At 38.4% G+C, this 17,258-nt stretch overlaps 2 protein-coding genes across 4 annotated transcripts in view; one reads left to right on the top strand and one right to left on the bottom strand.

Moving 5' to 3' along the window:
• Window positions 1-10,248, top strand: part of gsap (gamma-secretase activating protein) — a 26,318-nt gene extending 16,070 nt beyond the window's left edge. The window contains exons 24-32 of one of the 3 annotated variants that reach the window (XR_012336729.1): window positions 647-742; window positions 2,819-2,889; window positions 2,980-3,074; window positions 4,541-4,660; window positions 7,002-7,063; window positions 7,425-7,529; window positions 7,788-7,884; window positions 7,970-8,131; window positions 10,126-10,248. Coding sequence is in view for 1 of the 3 variants with exons in the window: in XM_065268573.1 (XP_065124645.1) it covers window positions 647-742; window positions 2,819-2,889; window positions 2,980-3,074; window positions 4,541-4,660; window positions 7,002-7,063; window positions 7,425-7,529; window positions 7,788-7,884; window positions 7,970-8,070 (747 nt within the window). In the remaining 2 variants the exon portion in view is untranslated. Of the gene's footprint in view, window positions 1-646; window positions 743-2,818; window positions 2,890-2,979; window positions 3,075-4,540; window positions 4,661-7,001; window positions 7,064-7,424; window positions 7,530-7,787; window positions 7,885-7,969; window positions 8,376-10,060 lie in introns of those variants that run through there. The other 2 variants (XR_010532502.2, XM_065268573.1) reach the window with 2 other exon arrangements.
• ccdc146 (coiled-coil domain containing 146) overlaps window positions 8,518-17,258 on the bottom strand; it is a 26,469-nt gene continuing 17,728 nt past the window's right edge. Inside the window, exons 16-19 of the mRNA XM_065268581.2 lie at window positions 11,065-11,184; window positions 10,842-10,979; window positions 10,078-10,326; window positions 8,518-9,246 (exon numbers count right to left, since the gene is read on the bottom strand). Coding sequence (XP_065124653.1) covers window positions 9,046-9,246; window positions 10,078-10,326; window positions 10,842-10,979; window positions 11,065-11,184 — 708 coding nt within the window. The 3' untranslated portion in view covers window positions 8,518-9,045. The remainder of the gene's footprint in view (window positions 9,247-10,077; window positions 10,327-10,841; window positions 10,980-11,064; window positions 11,185-17,258) is intronic.

The raw sequence follows: 17,258 nt of genomic DNA, 5'->3' as shown, positions 1-17,258 counted from the left end.
TTCGTGACACCCATACGAATTTCTATAAATAGTTTCTGGTGTCCGTGCCACGACTTTCTTTTTTGTGTCATTTTATGTATTGATTTCTATTTTTCTCATTTTTTTCTCCCTATTTGGAAATCATTGTAGCTCGGGTTGGGGTTAGATTTGGGTTAGGATGTAATTTTATGTATTGGTTTCTACATGTTTTTCTTCTGCCTTTAAAACTATTCTTGCCTGGATGTAATGTGTGGTTAGAGTTCGGATTAGGATGTCTAAAAATGTAACAGAAAGTGATTCTATCCCCAAGCGACAATGGTAAGAAAATAGGAAAAAACTATGAGAAAACAATAGATAAAAAGAAACGAAAAAGAAAGTCGTGCCACGGACAAGAGAAACTATTTATAGAAATATGTGCAAGTGTCATGAAAAAACAATCATGCTCAAGGCAAGAAAAAAAGCTGAATTTCATGCCATGGAAACGAATTAATTAATAAACTTTTGTGTGACTATAACAAGACTTTCCGTGGGATCAGTCTGTAAAACAAAGCTAATTTACAAGAAGACATGTCTGACGCTCCTCATAATATCTTGTAAAAGGTTTATACAATTCAATTAAAAAGTATATTTATATTGTTATTAATCTTATTCCTGTTGCCTTATTCAGATGGTGGACAAGCTCAGAGAACACTTGAACAGGCATTTACCACGACTGGGGAAAAAAAAGATTGATCTGCTTGTGGTGAACTATGCGGCAAAGCTGGTATGTGTTTGTTTGTTTGTTCTCAATTCATTACGCCACAGTTTTCTATCAGCCCATCTGTTTGCAGTTGACCGCAATGAATCTACTCCCATTGACATAAAAACTGTGCTACAGCTTACTGGGGTCAATAAACCATTGTACGTATTCCAACATACTTATCACCCCATTATGCATTGCTCTCTTATTATCTAAGGGAAGCAAATGACAAGAAGATATGCACATATATTTGTCTCCACCAAGCTGATATTAGACTGAGCTGAGGGAAGCAGATGGATGGCACTTCCTGTTTTTGTAGACCAGGGAGATCTGCTTGAATTAATATTAGTTTAAGCGTGTGTGCTCAACTGAAACTAAAGTGAACAGAAAGTGAATTAAGGGTGGTGCGTGTGCTCTCTACAAAAACAGGAAGGGACAATGCGTCAAATTAACCTCTAGTGAAATGTCGCATGGTTTATGACAGCTGTCATTTCAGGACAGCGTGGGTTTATTTCCACCTTATGTCCTAATACTGTATGTTCCTTGGTAGTTTCGGAGAGGATGGGTGTTGTCATGATTCTGCTGTTCCTGTAATTGCTGGGGTTGGTAGTTATTTTGACATAAAAGGCTGCTTTAATCTGTGGTGGTCGGATTAATAATTTTTAGATTAATTGCAAAAATTAGAAATGTAAAAGCCGGGTTTTAAAATGACATTTACATACTCACCTGAAGGATTATTAGGAACACCTGTTCAATTTCTTATTAATGCAATTATCTAATCAACCAATCACATGGCAGTTGCTTCAATGCATTTAAGGGTGTGGTCCTGGTCAAGACAATCTCCTGAACTCCAAACTGAAAGTCAGAATTGGAAAGAAAGGTGATGTAAGCAATTGTTGGTCCCAGACAGCCGGTCTGAGTATTTCACAATCTGCTCAGTTACTGGGATTTTCACGCACAACCATTTCTATGGTTTACAAAGAATGGTGTGAAAGGGAAAAACATCCAGTATGCGGCAGTCCTGTGGGCGAAAATGCCTTGTTGATGCTAGAGGTCAGAGGAGAATGGGCCGACTGATTCAAACTGATAGAAGAGCAGCTTTGACTGAAATAACCACTCGTTACAACCGAGGTATGCAGCAAAGCATTTGTGAAGCCGCAACACGCACAACCTTGAGGCGGATGGGCTACAACAGCAGAAGACCCCACCGGGTACCACTCATCTCCACTACAAATAGGAAATAAAGGCCACAATTTACACAAGCTCACCGAAATTGGACAGTTGAAGACTGGAAAAATGTTGCCTGGTCTGATGAGTCTCAATTTCTGTTGAGACATTCATATGGTAGAGTCAGAATTTGGCGTAAACAGAATGAGAACATGGATCCATCATGCCTTGTTATCACTGTTCAGGCTGGTGCTGGTGGTGTAATGGTGTGGGGGATGTTTTCTTGGCCCACTTTAGGCCCCTTAGTGCCAATTGGGAATCGTTTAAATGCCATGGCCTACCTGAGCATTGTTTCTGACCATGTCCATCCCTTTATGACCACCATGTACCCATCCTCTGATGGCTTCTTCCAGCATGATAATGTACCATGTCACAAAGCTCGAATCATTTCAAATTGGTTTCTTGAACATGACAATGAGTCAATATTGGCCAAATTTCTAATTCAATGCCACGTAGAATTAAGGCAGCTCTAAAGGCGAAAGGGGGTCCAACACAGTATTAGTATGGTGTTCCTAATAGTCCTTTAGGTACGTGTATGCATTTGGCAGATGCTATTTTGGCATTTAAGGTATACATTTATTATCAGTATGCGTGTTCCCTGGGTGTCTAACCAACAACCTTGCTAACAGAGTGAGCTACACTTAAAGGGTACCTCATCTATGAAGATTTGTATGCTTTAATATAGGCCCAGATTGGCTAATCAGGAGCACCAGGAGAATTCCCTGTGGACCGGTCTGTTTTTTTTAACGAGAGAGCCAATGTTGTCATGCCACCGGGTGGAAGGTTGCTGTTCCTAGGCTACCTGCACTCACAGCAGGACCCCTGCTGTAATGTGTTTTAGTAATATTTATTTATATTTTGTTCACTTGGTAGTTGGAACTGGTCTGGCACCTGCTGGAATTGGTGTGGCAGAAGCTGGAGTTGGGCCCTTGGGTGCTTTGCCTGTATGTATTCCTATTCTTTGTGGGATTATGCATTACTTCCAAAGGCAGATGTTGATTCATATTTTTCAAACTCTGCAATTTCTACTCTAGGAAACAACAGGGCTGTTCAGAGGAGTGGGCAATGTTTCATGTGATGTTTCGCATTCTGGAAGCCACTAAAGGGCTCTGTTTTCCCCTCCCTCCAGGTATGAGAAACATTGACTGAGACTCACTGCATACCATATGAGGACATTTATCTGTGTTTCAGCACTGTTAGCTGCCTGGCTGTCTACTACCTAAATACTGAAACGGGGCCTTATAAGAAAATGTTAGATGGCTTACACGAAATGCAGCAGAATACACTTACAATAGATTTCAGTATAATTTTAAATTAACATGCAAGGAGCAAACAAAATATGTGACCCTGGACAACATAAGTCGCACAGGTATATTTGTAGCAATAGCCAGCAATACATTGGATGGGTCAAAATATCTATTTTTGTATGCCAAATATTATTAGGATGTTAAGTAAAGATCATGTTCCATGAAGATATTTTGTACATTTCCTACCATGAATATATCAAATGGTATTTATCATTAGTAATGTGTGTTGCTAAGGACTTTAAAGACGATTTCTCAATATTTTGTTTTTGCACCCTCAAATTCCAGATTTTCTAATAGTTGTATATCAGCCAAATATTGTCCTAACAAACCATAAATCAAAAGAAAGTTTATTTTAAAAAGAAATTACCCTTATGACTGGTTTTGTGGTTTAGGGTCACATAAAAATGTTGAATAAGCATAGAAACACATACAGTTACATAAACATTTTTTTTTTATTCATATTTCTCAGTGAATCTTTCAGATTTTATATCCCTACGGCAGTGTTTCCCAATCCTGGTCCTCGAGTACCCCCTTCCAGAAAGTTATAGATGTCTCCTTATCTAACACACCTGATTTTACTCAACAGCTTGTTAGGGAGATATGTTATCTATTCTGGAAGGAGACTGATTAGTTGAATCAGGTGTTTTAAATGAGGAGACATCTAAAACTTTTGAGGACCAGGATTGGGAAACACTGCCCTACGACAATCCTAAATTTTTTGCAATGTATACTGGGATTACGTTTCTTGAAAAACAATTTTTGTGACAATAAAGTATTTTAGAAGGAAATGTCTTTGTTTTGGGAGCGTGTCTATCATGTTATCTTGAAATGCAACTCGATACGTTTTTAAAAAGAGTTCATGCTCATACGTTTCCAAGACATAAGCAGCTGGTATGTCTTCTCTTTCCAAGTTTAGACATTGTAACGGTTTGTTTAATGATAAAGGGAGGAAAGAAACCTGTAGTTCTCCCATGACTTAAACCCTCTTAACATTAATCTACTGAACATCTCTCCAAAATCCAAATGCATCCCATAAAGTGTAGATGTCGGGCGTGTCGGATGTTTGTGTCGATTTTACGACTCAACGAGGTAAAAGAGTTGTTTTTGGAAATCTCACGCATGCCAGATATGTGTGGGTGGAGGCGCTCTTTGACACAAATGCTTTGGCCAGTGCTTGGATGATTCATTGTCCTGGTGCATCAGTGTATACTTAATAACGATTGAATGGTTATTACTCATAAAACAGTTTGAGTGACATAAAGGCGTTGGTTTGTGTATCTGTGTGCAGGTTATTCCACACTGTTGAGTGTGCTTGGAGTGCGCTGTCTCCCACGGCACACTTTTCTCCAGTATGTGGATCACGGCCTTTTGCAGCTCACTGAACCGTTTGTTTCACGCCTTATGACAGGTAATTATATAACACATTCTAATATACGCTGTTCCTAAGGCTATTCGTTTAGTTTACATTTTCATAAGAAGAGTATATTCAGTTAAAGGACCAGTGTGGGTTTTTAGCGGTGAGATTGACATTATGCGTGTCATGAACATGAAGGAGATTTTATGCACGTTTATAACAATTGTCATAAATGACAATTTGTCTAATTATGTCAATTTTAATGCAAAGATGACATTGTTTAAATTGTCTTTGTTATGACAACTTGACTTAAACCAATACATCATAAGTTGTCATAAATCTGTCATAAACATGACATGGCAAAATAATTATCAAACTTCAGAAACTACCTAGCTTTATGTGTTAACTTTACATAACATTAAACATTTGAATGTCATTAAGTGTTAATACTCTGCAAATAATTGTAAATTCTTTAACAAAATGCAAAGGACACATCAAAATATTATACGTAACTTTATGTATGTGCACAATACATAAAAAAACTGACAACTAACTTGTTCTTCCTCACACAGAGGCTTCTGAAATTTTCTGACAAAGTAGAAAAACTAATAAAACATTAAATTTAATTTATTGTAATTAACTTTGCAGCCATACGGACCCAATGCTGCATGGCTTAACCCATTATTGTACTGATTTTATTTAAGTTTAGGTGAATCGGTCTTCAAATGCAATAAAATATAATTTTATCAATTTTAATATTATTATTATTATTATTATTGAATGACTGATTTTATTTGTTAAGCACATGAAGGAAACTTAAAAAAAACATTATGAACTGAAGAATATTCATGATGTTATTATAAAACGATTTGACTGTTATTAACACTTAATGAAATTTTAATGACAAATTATATTTGTAACCACCGTTGTTGAGGTCAAGAAAAATATTTATGACACTGTTATAAAACTATATGAGAGTATTAACACTTAATGACATTTTAATGACAAATTTAATTTGTATCACTGGTAAAAAGTGTTCAGTTATGTTGTCTTGGTAATGTCAAGTTATGATGTATTGGTTAATGTCAAGTTGTCATAACAAAGACATCTCAAACAATGTCATCTTTGCATCAAAAATTACATAAGTGAACGAATGACACTTAATGACAGTTGTCCTAAACGTGCATAAAATCTCCTTTATGTTCATAGCATGTGTCATGTCATGATTATGAATGTGTCATGTCAGTCTTACAGTATGAACACCCCTTTAAGTAAAGTGTTACCATTTATTTTGATGGAATAGTACAATTTTTTATGTGTATAACTAATCTGCGACCCCATGTTTACAGCAGTCCCTTAGTGGTTATATTCAGTACAACAGCACTCTTGCTCATGTAATATTTTTTATTATTTTTAATCTGAACTTGAGTTGAAACTCTCTCATGATTTAATTACCCTCATGTTGTTACAAACCTGTATACATTTCTATGTTTTGATGATCACAGAGTAAGATATTTTGAGGAATGTTTTTAACAAAGCCATTTATGAGCCCCATTCACTTCCGTAGTAGTATTTTTTCCTACTATGAAAGTAAATGCGTCACATAATCGGTTTGACTCAAAAACATTCCTCAAAATATCTTCCTTCGTGTTCATCAGAATAAAGAAATGTTTAGAGGTTTTGTGGGTGAACTATCCCTTTAAATGAAACCAGAAACGTTATGCAATCTGTGGCTGGTACATTTACGAGTCAGATGAGTCACTTTAACCCAGGGGTGGGGAACCCTGGTCCTGGAGGGCCACTGTCCTGCAGAGTTTAGTTCCAACCCTAATTAAACACACCTGAAAAATCTAATTCAAGTCTTCAGGATTACTTGGAAATGAAATGTGTTTGATTAGGGTTGGAACTAAACTCTGCAGGACAGTGGCCCTCCAGGACCCAGGGTTCCCCACTCCTGCTTTAACCCATGTTCTGGAAACAGCCAATAGTATTTACACTGTAAATGTACATTTGGATCTGACAGCACCTTTGAAGTCTTATAAATCAAATCAGTTGTCTGTCATTCTTAATAAAATCAATGTGATGGTTTCCCAGACAGGGCTTATCCTAATCCCATCTAAAATGAATGTTTAAGCTGCCTGAATTTTAAAACATCTTGTACTAACATATTTTAACATATCGTTTCTGTAAGGTTTGTTTGTAAAATCTACTTAAATGTCCTAATATAACCAATCCCTAGTCCTGGATTAACCTAAACCCTGTCTGGAAAACTGTCCCAATATCAGTAATCTCAACGAACAGGGTCATTCAGGAGCCAGTACTTCCAGGGGTGCATATTTAAACAAAAATTGTATTTCTATTTTAACAATAAATTGTCTGTTGTATTTCTGGGCAGATCTAGATAACAGTGACGCCAATGAGAAACTGAAGTTCAGCATTTTAAAGAGACTTCCTGAGGTAATGTTTTACTGTTCTCTGGAAAGCTTTGTCATACAGTGTGTTGTTACTTCCCGTAATTCATCCACACTTTTCCGACAGATGACTTCTTTTGAAGAACTCAATAATTGGCCTTTTTTGTAGATTAAATGGAACGAGACCATGTTTGCGGCATTTATTTGGTCAAAGCATGTTCTTGGGTTCAGTCTTTGTTTGTAGTTCTACCGCAGCCAAGTCTGGAGGCGATATGGCCAAAAGTCCATCTGTTCTCCGTAGCAGAATCATTCAATCTAATTCTATCCTTTGTTTTGGAAACATTTGGAATATGAATTGCCATTGTTACTTGATTAGCTTTAATGAAGATTGCTTTTTACGCTTTTAGTGCATGAAGCAGAAAGTGAGCCAGCAGTGGGACCACCCCATCACATCTGCATGGATTTCCAGAGAATATGTCAAAATGCTACTGGAAAAGTATCCAGAGAACAGGGTAAATATGAGGGGGTGTCTTTTCTTTGTAAAACGACATCATAAAAATCTGCCAAACAACTGAAACTAATACTCAAGTTATTATTATGCTAAGCGTTTAATAAAAGATTACAGCTGCTCTTTAGACGTTTCTTTGGTCTGCAACAAAGAATCGACCGCTGTGTTTCGAATATAAAATATGGTCTTGGCTGTAAGATCGAAGCACTTTGTTGATGAGAATGTCCCATGTTTACCAGCTCACTGTGTCATTTGTCTTTAGGAGTCTATATCGCTAGACAACGGTAAGATGTGTTTCCATCCCGAGTTTCTGCCTCTGAACTACCTCGCCAAAATCCTCTCAGACAGGGAAGAACAAGGTACGCTATTTCAGAGATTTTTTTGCAGGATATGTTGGTTGTCATTTCCTGTAAAGGTCATTTTTGTGTCCGTGTTGTATTCAAGCCGAGAACCCTTTTGAAGAGCAGGAGAATGTGGACGTCAGGTTTGTGGAGGAGACTGCCTTGAAGCAAACCCTGATCAAGCTGGGCTTTGAAGTGAAATGAAAACAGTTGGAGACCAAAAAGGGAAACATGTAGACTGCAATCATTTCCTCAAATCTCCAATGTAAGGGACATTGACCTGCTGACCCAAGCTTATCATCTAGCTGAAGGTCTGTTTTAAAAAATAACGTCCATCTGGGTGCAAAAATGTGATTGACTTATGGGTACGTATGGGTGAAATTATGAATTGGCTGAAGATGCTATGAGCACCGATAAAAATACAAAGGGATTTTATACCAGATGTTATGTGGGGTCAATCTTGGTAAATGTGTACATATGTAACAATAAATAAAAAAACTTTATACTCATTTTCTTGTGTATTTTGTAAATTGAATAATTGTAAATTTCACTGGAGCCAACGAGCATGACCCCACCCCTAACACAATCGCGAGCATCCATTCAGGTTGTAGCGGTATTTGAAAGTTTAGGAAGACGGCAGCTTTCATACGAGTGGGCGTGGTTTCAGCGCAGACAGTGAACACGCCCCCAGTACTTGAGAGCACATAATGCTGCTTATTTTTCCAGATTAACTTATTTTATTAATAATCGTTTTAATCATTTCATTTTTGTATAATATGCCCACTGGAAGTCTGTGAGAAAGAACAAAACCTTGAGAGAAAAGGACCATAACATTAGGCTAGGTAAAAAGTTTCTATATATGATTTTAAAGCTTTGCCAGAGGGCATAGCCTCATGTCTAAGTTCTCTCCCAGTTTTCGGCTCTGGCAAATCTTTAAAGGATCCTTGTGAATTCCCGACATACCAACATCAGAAGATTCACAGAGCTCCTGAGCATGAGCTCAGTGAGGAAATGAAACTCTTACGGCAAACAAGTCTATTGTTAGCATTGCTAGTTCTGAGGAAATTAACAAAATTCCTTGGCAAATGTGGAGATTTAATTTTATATGTGTAAGTGACATCAATCTGCTACTGATGGACTTACTCTAATTCTTAGTAGGTCTGCAAGAAGAATCTCACACTAAATCTCAATAGGTTTGGGTTTTGGTTTGCGGATGTGGCGAATGTTGGCACCAGGCTCGGTGGGTTTGAAGGGCGCTAGGGCTCCGTAATGTTTGGGCACAGGCAACGGATCGTCAGCTGGGATGTAAGCGTTGGGTCGAAGCTCAGCTGTAGTGTAAACACCGCTTGGAAGCTGCTTCCACTCATCTTCCTCAGCCAACTAACAAACAAACAAAGAGTGACATCAGTATTGCACAAGTTTTATGTTGCAGGCATTGTAGTTTAAATATATTCAGTAGTTAAGCTTTGCAAGAGCATTGATCTGATCTGACATTAATGGCCCTTTACTTGTTAAATGCGTTTAAATGCACCAGGTCCTAGGCCTAAGTTTAGTTTCCAGGTAAAGTACCTGTATTATCAATTCTATTATTTTATCTTATGGTAATGAATCTTATGGTAATGTCTTAAAACAATGCAAAAATCATAAAGAAGCAATTATACAGCATAAAATGGAAATGGGGTGAAACAAGACCTGTACATGAGATTTAAGAATCTCTCTCTACTAAGTACACACCACAAGGTAATGAGCCTGAATTTTGGCCAATTTTCCCCCTTACGAAAATCCTAGGTAAAGTCCAGATCGTCTATGTGGTTTTATCGATTATCTTATCAGATTTTTTTGTGGTGCGTGTAAAGAGCGTCTGAATCTGCTCGGAAGGATGTTCGGTACAACCATATTTTGTTTACTGTATAGTCCAGTTTGGCCGCGAAAGGCCTTGCAAGATCTCCGCGAGATTGTGTTCTCAGATGATGGTGCCTGGTGTGCCGTCATGACCACATAGCGGCACTCCACACACTATAGGAACAAAATTGTTAAATCGTCGTTTGTTTTTTTTATTATGTTTGTGGTCTCTCACATCTTGAAAATCTGATAAGATTTAAACAAATCTTTTGGTGTGGCCCTAGCTTAAGTTGATATATTTTTACATATAATACAACATGTACTGTATTTGGTTTGCATTGTGTGTGTTCAGAATATTCAGAGGCTGACCCTGGCTTTTTTCTCTGCATCAACTTGGCGTCTGTGCTGATCTCGGAGATGTCGCAGCCACTCCTGCTGTGTGTCGTCGGAGGGGAACAGACCCTGGTCTAGACGCCTCTGACACGAGTCCAGCTGTAGTTCTTTCTCCTTCATCTCCTGATGCAGAGTCACGGACTCCGCCTGGCGCATGGACAGCTCCCCCACGACGGCCATCATTTTACGGGTGCGCTCCCGGATCTGAGCCTGCAGTTCATTCATCTAAAACATAAATGCTTATGTAAATGCACCTGATACATGTCAGTTTAGAGATTTAGTCGAGTTGAAGGACTGGCTGGAGAGGGTCAGAGATCATGAAAGCTTGCTATGGTTCATTACAGTGGGCCAACTATAAGATTTCACTTGGCTGCATTAACTGCAACTATTATGTACTGTGCATCAGCTATTTCAAAATAAAAAAAATACTTATAGGTGTTATATTATATAAAGCAGTTGTTTTGTACTATTACCAGTTAATACCAAGGATCAATCATAATAAAAACAATAGTCCTATTTCACAGCAAGTTGCGTCCATCAAATTTCAAATAATATATTAATAAGATATTAATCATTGGATAATTGAAAAACATGCATTACCACGTTGTTATGCGATGTGCAAAACACAAAAAGCTGTGTATGTGTTCAAACACAAAAGAGATAATGTGTGAATGTCTTAACCATTTTTGGTGTGAAGTGTACATGAGTGGATGTACAGTGTAGTGTGTGTGCGAGCTTACTTTTTTAGCCAGCTGAAGGGAATCTTCTTTACCATTCTCAGCTTTGTTTCGGATCCGCTGGGAGAGGTGCGTGACCTGCTCGTACACCAGTTCTATTTCCAAGAGCAGAGCTTCTTTTTCCGTCAGCTGAACCTCCAACTAAACCCACAAATGACATACGGTTTATCATAACCATTTATTACATTGTTTGGAGTCATCGTGCTTTGAGATTCATGAGTCGTACCTGTTCAATCTTCTTGACGAGTTCTTCAGGAGATGGATCTTCTCCACTCAGCTGTTCTGCTCTGCTGAGGTCCATTACCATTTTTTCTAGCTCTTTTCTTTTGTCTTTGGTCTCAGACAGCTATGACACAGACAAAACAAATTGACAATTTTGAACAGAATGTCTAAATGATATCAGTTTGAGCATTATTTCAGTAAAACTGTATTTTCTGTCTTAATTATCTGACTAGGCTATGTATACGTCATCATTGAGATGCTCTGTAGGTGGCCGCCACAAGGAGTGCAGACAGACTGCTTTTATTGCGCTGCATTTCTTAAAACTGACATTATTGACAATACATGTGTGTACATTTGCGTTCCATCTGAGAATGGTTTACTTAGTTATATTGCGTCAGACGAGCTGCAAATGTATTTGCTGTGCTCTTCAGTCAGAGTAAGACTTTACAGTGGGACTTTTCCAGCAACACTATATCACAACAGATAAATCTAATTAATACATTTGAGATGTGTACTTGTACTTATTGACCCCAATAAACTGGAATAAGCTTTCAGACTGTTTATTTTGTGTCTAGGGGCCCCTACAGAATTGGGGTGGAGGGTGGGATTGAGGGGAATTTGATTATTTTGTTTACACCATTTTTATATCTCTTCTGCTGCTAAGAAACCTCAGTGTGCGCTGAATGGCTTTAAACAGAAGACATAAATTCTTTATCAGAGTTTCTCATCTTATCTTCTGAAGCAAGGCTTGACTACAAAAGCAAAGAATATACAGTGAGCTGGATGTAGATTTTAAACGGCATAATGAGAAACCTACTGAAATAAGAGTCGTGTGAGACTAAACTAAGATATGCAACACAAAGCCACAGAGTACAAAGACATTACCATGATGTGCCAAGATTTGGAGAAAAATAGGGCTTTAGATCTCCAAGCTCATGAATTGAGGCCTTCTTGGGCATTCTAATAAATTTCAGTAATAAAAGGTGGGATGGTGAAGTGTTTGGGGTCTGACTTCTTATCATTTGGTTTTGCTTGGCGGTTTCCAAGACATTCCAGTTTTCTTGGCTTGTTTAACTTCTAAAGCATTGGTACAAAACTTATTGTGACACTCAATAGTCACACATACACCTTTCACACATACAGTCTTTACTGGTAATTTACTGGTAAATTGCAGTTAACAGGTAATGTGTGAACAGAACCTTTCTGGTATATCAGTTCTGCCAATTTACCAGTAAGAGAGGTTGTAAGATTACCAGCAATTACCGGTAAGCACTACGTGTGAACAAAAAATATAGATTACTGGCATTCAGAAAAGATGAAGTCAGACCGAGCTGACAGCTTCGGGGCCAATCGTAATGTTTTCATACAGATGACGCGTTTACCCCTGCACTGTTTATGGACGTTTCCACACACGCTGCTTAAAAATCGAGCACATTTAAAGTTAACGTCCACATTTCTTCCCCAAAGTTGTTTAAAATAGCTTACCATCTATTTGCTGAATTGCAGGCGTCCTTAGCACCCCCTCTGTGAAGCCTACTGTGCAAAAGTACTATTGTTTAAGACGCAGTTTCGGTTTGAAGTTGCCTAATGCAATGTTGTTTGGTCATGAGCCACTTCGCAACCGTCAGCACAAACATAAAAACAACAGAATACGAAACATGGATATAAAGGACGTGACTTTTTTACAAAAACAACGCTGAACTCGCCGCAACTTCGGCTTTCTCACTTAGTTTACCGGTATTTTGATACTTTGATTTTTTTTATATTTATTGGTAAATTCATTCTAGTAAATTCATGGTAATTTATTGAAATTACTGTGTAAAAGAGGCTACTAAGATGTGAAAACAAAAAGTCACTGTATATTTGTGCCTTCATGCAAAAATGCACACACTCTGCAGGTGGAAATGGATGTCTAGAGAGCCGTTTGCATTTTTTAACTCTGTCCCCCCCATTGACGAGTTTTTATGGCAATCCATATTTCCGCTATTATCCACTAGGGGCCCTATCTTGCACCCAGCGCAATTGACTTTGTCAGTGACGCATGTATCATTCGTATTTTGCACCGGTGCACAGCGGGTTTTTCCCTCCACAAACGCACGTCGGCAAACTAGGGAATGAACTTGCGCTCCCTGGGCGGTTCAGCGCAAAAAAAGAGGCGTGTTCCGGCGCAAACCATCCCTGATGCTATTTTGCTGTTTCAAAAAACAATTGCGCCACTGACCAGAAAAAAAAAGTTTAAAGTCAGTGGCGCGTTGCGCGTGGTTCATTATGCTATTTTAAGGGCGCATGCTTGACCATAATGTATAGCGTGCACAACGCGCACACACTTTGCATCTAATCTACACAGATGCAACAGTTATTTTTGCAAATCATAAATTGTTACACTAAAAATATTAATACACGAGATAAGGGGAATCACAGTGGTGATTGTGTGGCTGTATTACGTTTATTTTATGTAAATAATAATTAAAATGTTTTCACAAGAAACAGTAATGTATGTGAACTTGATTTGTAAGAGTACTTTGGGGTTGGACCTTGCTTGCGTTTCTTGGGTCCGATTTCAAAGCCCCCAAACCCTTTCAGCGGTGAGGGTGGACGCAGCGATGTCCTCTGCTGGCGTCAGGTCCTGAGGCAGATCCACCTCCCGTTACACGGCGTGCCCGATTTATGCTGGCAAGCTTGGGATTCCCCCGTCTCCTGACATCATTGTAGCGCTTGGCGCAACGATATGCCAGTTGATGAGACTGTGGCTATTTCCTCTCACGCATGTTTAACCTACGCTGATTTGGGCGGGTTTCTCCTATCCCCATACAAAATAACTTATCTGTCTTTGACTGCTCTTACAAGAACGTGGGTCTCCTCGGCTGTGAACCGCTCCTGGCGTACGCCTGGTATATCCGTCATAATAATAGCAACCCACCATGGAACTTGCGCCCTTGCGTTTAAAGGGAATGTTGGATAGCGTTCTGATTGGTTTATTTGACGTTACGCCCAAACCACACCTATGAATAATGAACCTACTTCAGACCAACCCCTTATTGATTTGCGCCCGGCGCAAGAGTTATTTCTCACGCCGGGAAAATAGCAACAGCGCCCAAGATCCGCCCACAAACTCACTTGCGTGTTGCGCTTCGCACTTGCGTTTCAGATCGTTAAAATAGGGCCCTAGATGTTGCTCTTAAACCAACTTATAAAACAATGAAGCATCCACTGATCCAAAAACAGGAAAAACTGTTGGGTATGTTTTGATCATTGTTAAATTATCTCAGCTTTTTGCTGGAAATTTTTGTATTTTTGAAGAAACCTACCCATATTTGAGAGGTGATAAACAAGCTCTGGTCTTTCATTTGATATACTGTATGTTTATACAGTATAGTTAAAGAAGAAAATGCATTTTGAAGGCATTAAACTTTTGTAAAAATCATAAAGGCTGCTTACTTTTTTTTTAAACGCTGGTGGGGAAAGAGTTAAGGAATTTCTTACATTTACTTATACACTTCATCTTAAAGGCACACAATGGAACTTTTTGGCCACTAGGGGGTGCTAGACATGTATTTTTCACGTCTAGTGCCCCTAGAGCCCACAAGCGCCGCAGCACTGTCGCAAAGGAAAAGAAGACAACTCTTTAGGTCACATAGTGTGCCTTCCAGCATGTCATGTGTCATATAATATAATTTCATGGGTTTTATTTTCATCAAACGCCAAAAAAAATCGCATAGCTCACGTTTACAAGCCAGTTGTAACGGTGGTCGCTTGGTTAAAGTTTATATTTAATAAAAAATTGCCCTAAAGGGAAATCGAGCCTGGATCACCGTGTCGTAGGTCCATGACGCCGCCACAATGTCACGTGATATAAGTCTCTCTCTAAACTCTCCAAGTAGCCTCCAGTAAAATTCACGTTAAAAAATAGTGTTCGGGCGCCAGACCGGACTTATATATGCAAGCATTATAACATTACTTACTAGAACAAAAGCATGAGGGACAAGTCAGCATCTGTAAGAAACCCCTCCTCCTTCTTTAGTTCACTTCAGCTAGCAAACGCTGGCCCAATATGATTGATCCTCGTCCTTCTTTTTATTCTGTCACTTTCCTTCTTTCTGGTCTCCTCCGACAAAACATTGGGTTTCTTTTTCTTAGTTGTTGCTTCGGCCATGACAAAAACATCAGGAAAATAAATAGTTGCGCTGTCACGTCCGAATTTGAGGAAGTGGGGAAAGTGATGTATGCCGTAAAGCAGATTTTTGTAGTTTTTTGTTTTGTGCTTGGGTTACTACCCGAAACCCCAAGTTTAAAAGTACGAGTAAAAGCGATACAGACCCCGTCAGCCTATGGTGGATATGTCATTAAACTTATATTAAGTTGATGTACCATCAAAAGGGTCTTGAAAATATATTATGAAGGTTGAAAAACTACAAAGTGTCACTTTAAGCATATATTATACAGTAGCTACCTAGGGCAGAAGAAGATACCAAAAACATTTCCTTTTTACTTTAACATACTGTACTTGTATACTACATTACTGAGGGCTCTAGAGCAGTGGTTTTCAAACTTTTTAAAGAGCGACCCTAAAAAAAGAATAAAGATTATGCAACCCATAACACACACAATATCTCTCTCTTACCACCAGAACTACTTAGAAATTCTTGTGAACTTGTGTGTGGGCTGGGCTGTGCAGCGTTGCATGGAGTCTATGCAGAGCGAGCATGTTTAACAACAGAAAGTTCATTAAAGTGGTGTCGGCGATCACTAATGGTTGACTTATATGTTGCTTATTAGTGGCAAAAATGTTTATTAAATGTTTATGTGGCTGAAGGTAATTAATGGTATTTAATGACAATTTCCTTAAATCATCCAGGTGACCCAGTTTTTAATTCTTTGCTCTAGAGAACGCTATTTCACTCCTCTGTATGTTCTGTAGATATAGCAGAATTGACAATAAAGTTGACTTTGACTTTTACTGTGTCTACACTGCTTGTGAGTGTTTCTTTTATTTATTATGCTCCACAGCTACTTTAGTCACTTTGTTCACAGCCAGTTTCAAAAAATAAAGTTATGTGCAAATACATGTATGGTTAATAACTATTAATGAAAGGATAAATAATAAAGAGAAACATGTTTGCAAGCACGTCTCTCTAACCAACAGGCAACAACTGCCCTTAAAGCACTTTATGAGCTCCCAAGAGCGGTCTTGAACCCATAACATGATCTTACATGAAGTGTTTATTTCATGTGTACTAATGCAGTTGATGTTGAAATAAAATGCCTCTGTTGTTTAAACATTGAAGACTATAAAACTATCAGAGCATACTGTTTATTCCACTTTTATCTTTTAGAAGGAACTTTAAATGCTAAAAGATTACATCTGTATGTGTACCACCCTAGGCAACAGTAAATATTATAAACTATGTGACCTGTATTTACATTTCATTCCATTATTTAGACTTTATGAATAGAAATTTTATTTGACTTACAGTATGTGTATGTGTCAAATTGACTCTTTGGCAAGAGATGCTGGTAAGAAGATACTTTGAAAAGTATCGATACACTATTACATATGCAGCCATCCTGATCTTTATATATTATATTATTAAACTATTTATGCAATTTTTGCCAAAAGCAGTATATTTACGTTAATATGATAATTTAAACTCAAGGATTGGACACACGTAAATTAGGCCTAGAGTACCATGTTAGTATATCATCAACCTTTAAAACATTTTGATGGAAAGACTAAAGCTCTTTTTGAAATGTTAATGCATCTGTTGGACCAGATTGGGAAGTAAAAGTAGCCAGCAAGTGACTAACAGGCATTTTAACAAGTGTTTAGAATTTTTTTTTTAACGGCTTTGAAAAGCACCCCAAGGATGTTTCTCAAGAAGTATGAGAGAATATCCCGAGTGTGCAGAGCAGAGGTTGAGTTAGACTTTTTAACCTCATTCTCACAGCACTTTAGCACCAGAAATTTTCCGAAAAATTGGCAGAGAGGCTTCTGTGTGAACACAAACACATCCCGTAAATATTCTGGGATCGCTCCCGGAAAGAGGACCTAACATTGCCGTAACATACACGAAAAGCATTGTGTGTGAACAAGATGCAGAAACAATGCCGTTAAGGGGGTGCCGTAGTGAGGACACGCATGTCACTGTAACCAGAAGTTATAGTTCAGCTCTTTGACACAGGGATTTAAACGCAGATCAA

The sequence above is a fragment of the Paramisgurnus dabryanus genome, chromosome 1 (assembly GCF_030506205.2).
Source record: "Paramisgurnus dabryanus chromosome 1, PD_genome_1.1, whole genome shotgun sequence".
NCBI lineage: Eukaryota > Metazoa > Chordata > Actinopteri > Cypriniformes > Cobitidae > Paramisgurnus > Paramisgurnus dabryanus.
The sequence above is the reverse complement of the archived record's forward strand: the minus strand, read 5'-3'. Positions and strand labels throughout refer to the sequence as shown.